The sequence below is a fragment of the Cimex lectularius genome, unplaced genomic scaffold (assembly GCF_000648675.2).
Source record: "Cimex lectularius strain Harlan isolate CLEC.00 unplaced genomic scaffold, Clec_2.1 scaffold20, whole genome shotgun sequence".
Classification (NCBI taxonomy): domain Eukaryota; kingdom Metazoa; phylum Arthropoda; class Insecta; order Hemiptera; family Cimicidae; genus Cimex; species Cimex lectularius.
This window is the reverse complement of record NW_019392641.1, coordinates 2381465-2389688: the sequence shown is the minus strand read 5'-3', so window position 1 is coordinate 2389688 and position 8224 is coordinate 2381465. Positions and strand designations below refer to the sequence as shown.

General features: G+C 34.5%; 1 protein-coding gene across 1 annotated transcript in view; it reads right to left on the bottom strand.

Moving 5' to 3' along the window:
* The window catches only part of LOC106661293 (beta-1,3-glucosyltransferase), a 31446-nt gene continuing 23222 nt past the window's right edge, over nt 1–8224 (bottom strand). Inside the window, exons 3-12 of the mRNA XM_024229678.1 lie at nt 4050–4156; nt 3901–3977; nt 3413–3521; nt 3217–3353; nt 2971–3136; nt 2760–2895; nt 2543–2699; nt 1976–2082; nt 515–666; nt 1–437 (exon numbers count right to left, since the gene is read on the bottom strand). Of these exons, the coding sequence (XP_024085446.1) occupies nt 291–437; nt 515–666; nt 1976–2082; nt 2543–2699; nt 2760–2895; nt 2971–3136; nt 3217–3353; nt 3413–3521; nt 3901–3977; nt 4050–4156 (1295 nt within the window). The 3' untranslated portion in view covers nt 1–290. The remainder of the gene's footprint in view (nt 438–514; nt 667–1975; nt 2083–2542; nt 2700–2759; nt 2896–2970; nt 3137–3216; nt 3354–3412; nt 3522–3900; nt 3978–4049; nt 4157–8224) is intronic.

Sequence of the window (8224 nt, the reverse complement as noted above, 5' to 3'; positions counted from 1 at the left end):
TTTTTGGTTAGAAAACTTTTTATTTTTCGTCGATTTTAGTTGCATTTCAAAAGCTTTTTATTACATGTTTACATTTGTACTAGTCACTTTTATTATTATTATTTATTTACATGAGTCTATTATGGACTTTTACCCTTAATTCTCATAAATATTAACTTTAACGGTCATTGAATGTAGACTTCTGACCCATTTTTTATTTTAGGTTAGGTTCTGATTAGGCGGGTTATATTATTAGGGAATTATTATTTTATTATTAGGGGACTATATTGTAATTTAATGTGGGTCTGCATTTACATTTCATCATGTATAAAATCAGGTTTTGTATTCGTTTCAAACCATTCCTTGTACACCGACACCGGGTCGATGTTCCAATGTTTATGGAAAGATATTGGTTTCTCAACTTGAAGGTAACTTTCTGCGTAATCTGTCGGTCTTGCCTGAAATCAAACAGGAGTCAAGTATAAAAAGTAAATAAATAAAAAGTTCATCGGTTTGAGTGATTTGTATGCCTTACTTGATGGAATAATGGCGAGTGTATTAGCGGTATTCCTAAGGAAGATAGGCACATTCCAAGGACCATGTCATCGGGGCTGTCAACTGCTGGACAGTTGCAGTGTTGAACTATATCAAAGAGAACATCTACACCAAACGCAATACCTCCACCGCCTAAAACAATCAAAATTTTCCGATAATTTCCATTTCCAGTTAAACTTTTGAACATTTATTGCAACCAAGCACACACAAGGATATATTTTTATGTTGGTCACATTTGTCAGATATTGTAGAGTATAACATTTCTCAGTTAAACAAAACCGATGGTCTGTTTTACAAGTGTCAAATTTCTAAAAACCAAGAGGAATAGTGAGATGAAACGTAAACTGAATATATTACATGTTCATAGCATCTAGTTGTAAATGAAATATTCAGGTAGTATACTGCACCCTTGGGAGCTATTGTATTCCCAGTTCAGTACCTATAGCACTGGGGGAGTCTGATTTGTATTTGCTACTCTAGCAGTCCTGGGTTCAAATCCTGGCATAGCTTTGGATTTTTTGTAATAATATGGTACAAGTAATGTAAAATGGTTTGCCTCTCATCTGTGACACCCAGTGGGTAGTAGAATGTTAAGCTTCCTGTATGATGAAAGGAATTTCTTTATTTTTACTTTACACACCGGAGAGGTCTGGTCATCAAGAAGTTTTTGGATAGCCCGGTTTCAATGGTTGAATTTCTTCTACGGTTAAATTGTAAGTCCTCCTGTGAGGAAGTGTAGCTGTGTTAAGGGTCTCTTCTGCTTCCTTGCAGAATCTACACATACCATGCTGAATCAGGCCAATTTTTTCTTCAAATGCCCATTCAGTCTGCAGCGTCCAATTAAGAATCCTGTTTGGATTTGAACTTTTTCCTGCTTCCTTTGATGCTTGTTGCTTCTTTTCATCTGAATCTCGCTAGAAGGTTCTTGGATTGTCTGTGTCCAATGATTAAATTCCACTATTTCCTCATGATGGTGTGAATCCCTATGCAACAGAAGGGCTCAGGACCTATCAGCGGTATATCTTTATACAGCCCCTTTCCTTGCAAGGGTGTCTACTCTTTTTTCATCTATTCCTACATGACCTCAGACCCAGCAGAGAATATCTTTATTCTGCTGCCTAATTTATTTTAGTTTTGCAATTCAGCACCACCTTTGAGCTAATGAGATTTGAACTTAGGCTCTGAAACTGCCTAAGTTGTCTGATAGCCATCTGACATGATAACTATTGGCTTGGCAAGAAAATAATGTCTCTTTTCAATTATAGAATTATTAGCTCGATATTTACATTTTTGTTTATATTATTTTGTTTACAAATTATTTTTTCTTCTGTTTTCAACTTCTGCCAGTATGCTCTTCGAATGTTTTGAGTGTAACACCAAGATATTCCTTTGATTTTCATTTCTATCACAATATTGTTGAGTCATGTTGTTCATAGCATACCTGAAGGATAATTGTATCCCATTGATGATCTTACATTGTAGCCGTATCTTTCTCCAACAACTGAATCCATAGAAAAACAAGACAGCAGAGAAAGTAAACGATCAATCCTGCAAAAAATTACACCAATATTAAATAATAAAAGCAAGCCTTAACTAAGAATCTAGGTGTGATAATTTAGAGTGATAGTACCATAATATTGGACTTTAACATGTAATAACAAAGGTTCATTCTGTTTTTAAATTAATTTAACATTATTTAGTTTCTAGCCATAGTTTATTTGCACAATAATCACATCAGACAATAATTAATTGAAGTTTGGGCAAGGTATGCCTTAGTTTCTATCCAGACTTTCCTACTATTATGTAATTTTAATTTATTGCAAGTTGATGCTCAGTTGAGATATTTTTTCCGCATACAAATAATACAAAATATTTATAGTGTAATCTTAAGATAAAGGCAAATAGGAAAAACACAAAGGAACAATAGTACTACCAATTTAGCCCAAAATGTCTATATGTCTGTATGTCAACCTCCCATGGCATATTCTTAAAACAATATGTCAATTACCCTATAATTGTATCATCATCAGCTAATACTATCCAAACGACATCTTTTAATTTTGTGGTTACTCTATTTAAAGCAATACTCAGTATTTTCATTGTTTTTGCACAATGCCCTCTTTCTGTGTTGTTCACTCCCACAGCTGTAGTCGGGACAGCCTGGTCTGTAAATCAAACATTACTAAAAAATTAAATTTAAACAAAAAATTTCCAAATAAAATTACCATTGATATCGCTAAAAAATTCAATGTGGGTGGCTTCCTGCCCCCAAGTTCTTTTAACAATATTTACTCTGTCTTTGTGAAATTTATGATAAGTTTTAACAGCAAAAAATAGATTATCTTTGGAAAGTCGGGGTTTCTAAACAGGAAAAATAAATCAATATAACTCAATGTTTGAAAGTTTTTAGAATCTCAAGCGGAAGGCAATACTTACACATATTGAGTGTGATTTTGGATACGAGGCACATTCTTCAGCTTTTTTTGCACAAAAAATATTTGAAGCATTTATCAAAGGGTAATCCATTCCAATGGCCATCGCCAGCTCGTGTGAAGGATCGATTGAGAAATCAGATTTTATTACATTTTGTGTTGAAACAAATCTTAGAACAAAATCAAAACAAATTTTAGTCAGACTATGTAACTATCAAGCATAAATAATGTTTATGTAGATTTAGTATACTTTGAGAGAAGTGGGGTTGAAATTGCAAATCCTGCACTGAATAGAGGATATTTGAAAAATTTGGGGTTTTCCGCAAAAGCAAAATGGTGGATGATGCTTGGTCCCTGGTCGTATAGCCCATAGCCAAGCCAAATACTCTTCAAAGAAAAAAATAAAATTAGCAATGATATAAAATTGTTTAAAGTCAAATTAACACCTTTTTTGGATTGTATTTTTCCAATCCTGCTATTAACTGTTTTAGATTAACAACTGTCGAATCTTCACAAAAATAAAACCATGAAACGCTGCTTGCATGTTTTTTCAGACTGAAAAACAAATGAACAAACAATTTAAATTGTGGTATTATCATTTAGAAGAGATTAGGATAATCTTCTAGCTCAATATTGCTTTACTATCATTCAGTGCAATCCACAATTTTTAATGATAATTAAATTCAGTCATTTCGTGGTCCGCTTGATCAATTAATATATTACTATTAATTAAGGTTTTTAGTTGAGATAAAAAAGTCAATGGCACGAGCGGGATTCGAACCCACGATCTTCGGCTTGATACACAGTGGTAGAGCAGCGGCGTATCAAGCCGAAGATCGTGGGTTCGAATCCCGCTCGTGCCATTGACTTTTTTTATCTCAACTAAAAAACTTTAATGATAATGTCAATATTAATTAATTCAAATTTTACTCACTGAGGTAGAATCGGTATCACAGTCCAAGCACCAACGTAATTCAGATCCCTCGGTACTATATATACATAAGGAATTTTCTAAAAATTGAAATAAAAATTTATTATCTATTATACCTTATCATAATTGAATTTTAAATCTTACAATCTTACCTTTTCTTTTGCAGATTGTTTTATAATATCAACTTTCAATTTTTGAGCAATAGATGAGTGATAGGCATTTTCTTGACTTAATATCGTTATCACAATTTGTCCACTATCTGAAAACGAAAATTTATGCCAATTTATTGGAATTGTACAATTACAAGTAACACACATTAAATAGAAAAATAAGGGCGTGTTTTAATGTTCATAAGAGAAATTTATTCTATTTCAATTGTATACTTTAGTTGAAGCCGAAAAATGTCCAAGTGAAATATAAAGCTAGTGAGAATAGTTTAATCCAGTAAATGGCCATTGTTGATTAATATAACATTTTAAAAGTGTTGAATGCCTTGTTAATCCAAATTATTAATTATTAATAATAATTAAAAGGGGTAGATAACACGAGGAGAAAGATGAGAGGAAAAAGGATATCCCCCAATTTCTGAGCTTACAATATCTCATATTAAAAAAGTGGGGGGGGGGGAGTTCAACTTGTATCTTCAACCAAAATAGTCTATAAGTTGATCGGCGCCAATCACCCTGGTCTGACTGATTTTGTCTGTAGTCCTAGGGGCACAACTGGACAAGAAATATTGATCTTTTCAGATTTCAGTTTTAAATTTTAGACCTTTGGTACAAACATTGGTTAACTTTAACTTTAAAGTTAAAAAAAAAAAAAAACCAGTCCAGCCTGCAGATGCTGGGACTAGAAGGGAAAAGGTCATCCTTACCAGCATCCAAAGGTTGCTCATAGATTAAACCTATATTGGATCACACTACTTATGGGATGAGACCAAGTTGGTGCCTGTTGTGTAGGGAAATTATCGCTGTAGAATCCAGTTTTGTCCCGAGGCTGAAGAAATGTTCTGACAGAAACAAACCAAACCACTTCTTGAATTAACAGAAAAATCTTTCAATTAATTAAGATTTTTAGTTGAGATAAAAAAGTCAGTGTCATGAGCGGGATTCGAACCCATGACCTTCGGCTAGATACGCCGCTGCTCTACCACTTGAGTTATCATGACTTCAATCCACTCGGACACCAACTTCACATCTCAACCCCACCTTCTGAATTTTCCCTCCTTTTTGCCAAAAATGTTGAACGTTTTATATTTTCCCAAAAGGCTTGAGTCACTATTACTCTACATATCCTTTGATCTTGAGAGTGCAAGGGATTATTTTAATAATAATTAAAAAGGACGAATTATAGGAAGAAAGGAAAAATATGGTGGTGAGATGATGGGGATGCTATGATGATGAGAGTAAAAAATCAAATAGAGATGTAGTCCTCCTCCAATGTACTACAATTTATCTTCTGGCAGAAACTATAGAAACCATTGCTGGAACCTAGAAGAAAATTAATAACTGGACATTTTATATTTTCTTCTATGGCTTAAAAATCACTACTACTATTGATTTTCGCGTCTATTGAGTAAACTACTCACATACCAATATTGGAAAAGAAAACAACCTTTGATAGATGCTTTCAACAATTTAGCGTCTGATAAAACATTAATTGAATCCTCGTGCATATGACCTTATTTTTTTTAGGATTTTGAATATATTCGGTTATATTATGTAAACGGTTCAGAATCAGACACTGGACTCTGGAATAGAAATGACTCAGCACGTTACTACAATTTCTCGAATAGTGAATTGTAATTCAATGGAAAGGAGAACTAATTACCAGTGTCCCACGATGCGGGGTAAGAGAAATAGTAATGGATTCTACCTGCGTACGACACTTTTCTAATCCTCGCCAGTGGACGGGCCGTGGATTGTACGATGGTTCACCCTGCCTTTAACGAGCCACGTTTTCAATTAATTTCCACGGCACGATTTCGTACCGTCTAGTTATATTTCAACGCAGTTCTTAACCGCACACGCCAAATCAAGGAGTTATAATCGGATTTACAGAAGGCCGGGGCCCCATCATAAATAATACCAGGAAAAGATTTGTTTAGACGGTACAATTACTCGTACGGAAAAATAGATTTAATTTTGAAAGCCTCTAAAGAAGAAGAGTTAAATGCCGTCCTGGGGCTTCCAACATTTAATTACATATGTATCATTTTAATTTGTCAGACGATTCGACTTCTTGTCATATTTAGTTCTGAGTCGGTATAAGAAGGTTGAGACATCAATACAAACCCACCTATTGAATATGGCGAGAACCGAAACGCGTCTGATAGGACATAGATAAAAAAAACGAATATAGGAGAAGACAATGGTCAGAAACGACCAAGCTGCAAAATACAATTTGAATATAACATTGCCTTAGATCATGATCAAACAAATTGGCCATCCCCTCACTGAGAAATTGCTTCTTGCAATATTAGCTAATAAACCTATCCAGCTGTACGCTTGCCCAGCATGGAGTTACACGTGCGAATCGACCATCCAAAAATTGCAAGTGGTCCAAAAGAAATGTCTAACATTTATAACCTCACTACCTCGATACACCAAAATTGGCCTCGTCCGAATTAAAGCGTCTGTCCAAGAAATTTTTTATCTCTCCACCAGCAAGACCACTACTTGTAGGGATGTAGTGTGAATATTAACTTTCCATCAAAACTTAGAAGGATTAAGCACAATACATAAATCTAGGATCTGTGATATATTTATTGTTTCCTCTACCAGAGCTGTGATACTATAAGACAATTTGTAATAATTAAATTACTAGTTATTCAGAAATCGTGAGATGCAGTCTGGTGTGATGTAGGTTTCAGAAAAGCATTTTCTTTATCGTGCCAACGTTTCGATCTTTATTGAGATCATCTTCNTTGGCACGATAAAGAAAATGTTTTTCTGAAACCTACATCACACCAGACCGCATCTCACGATTTCTGAATAATTATCGATTAACGGTCACTAATCACCACACATTTCTAAATTACTAGTGTTGCATTGTTCTTGTTAATCTCATTCATTTTTTTATATTTTTGTTCATTCATTTCTTAATTGTTATCCTATTTGATACTTAGTGCGTTTTTAAGAAAATTTTTGCCACTATTTACTTGGTTGATTAATTAAAAATAATAACAAATTAGGACTAGGAAAAAGTTTTTCAACAAGTATTTTTTTAAAATAAATGTTTATTTATTCATTTATTCAAAATGACCAATAATTCAGAAATCAGAGGGTTACGAAGAAAGGAGGCTTAATTACCCATTAAGGTAATTAATTACTCACAAAATTAAACCTTTTATTTGATCAAATCATAAAAACCACCCGAATCGTGGTTAAAATTTTATAAAATTTAAAACAGAAAGGCGCAGCTTATGATGAAAAATGACCTGATGTGGATAAACGAACAGGGTTACGCCTTTGAGCTATCTTTTGGATAAAATCGACGCTCGGCCTACGCGTCCCACTTATTAATTTTGTATGAAAAGACTCCTATTCGCTGGTGAATTTAAAAAATTGTACATAGCCCCACTTGAAAACGGGCGGTGGTCATAAATCAAACGTCGGCTCTTGCCTCCCCTGCGTAATATATTAAAGAATCTGGAGAAATTCTCCAACCGGATGGAGGTGAGGGGGCTTAATCTTCTTAGGATTCGGTTCTGAATTTCCCTGGTTTCGACCAAAATTGTTACAAGCGTAAATGTTAGCTTTTCACCTTCGTAACAGGCGATTTCGAAAGATACTGTATGCAATTTACGGAAATTGCAGCAAGTTCTCATGCTCTTATTTTTGTGTAAGTTCTTCTTGCGGTCTGCGGGGTGACGAACCTGAATTTTGGTCCTGTTCATCTTGGCCTGTCGGTTTCAACATGTTTTCGCTGTTTTACTCAGTCAGATTCCCTTTCGGCTTTTTGCCGTCTTCAGTTGGATTTTTGTTTAGTCGAGTCCTTTTTTATACGTACGTCGAAAACATGTAAGGAATTTGTCGGTGTTTTTTCCCCTGTCGGCTTCTTTGATGCATTAAGTCTGGTTGTTTTTTTTTTTGGCTTTTCCAATCTGACCTTTTTCTTTTTTAATTTGCATAGTGTTGTATGTGTGTGAGTCGTTGATTCGTGTATTCATGAACTTTCCTGATTGAATGTGTTGTTTGTATATTTTTAGGTTTTTAATTTTGTCCATTTTTTGCCCTTTTAGTACGTTATCATAGTAATTTAGATTGTCTACGTCATGGTGTTGTTGGCGGTTTGTTTTTTGGTCTGATCAGCATGATTGCATGTT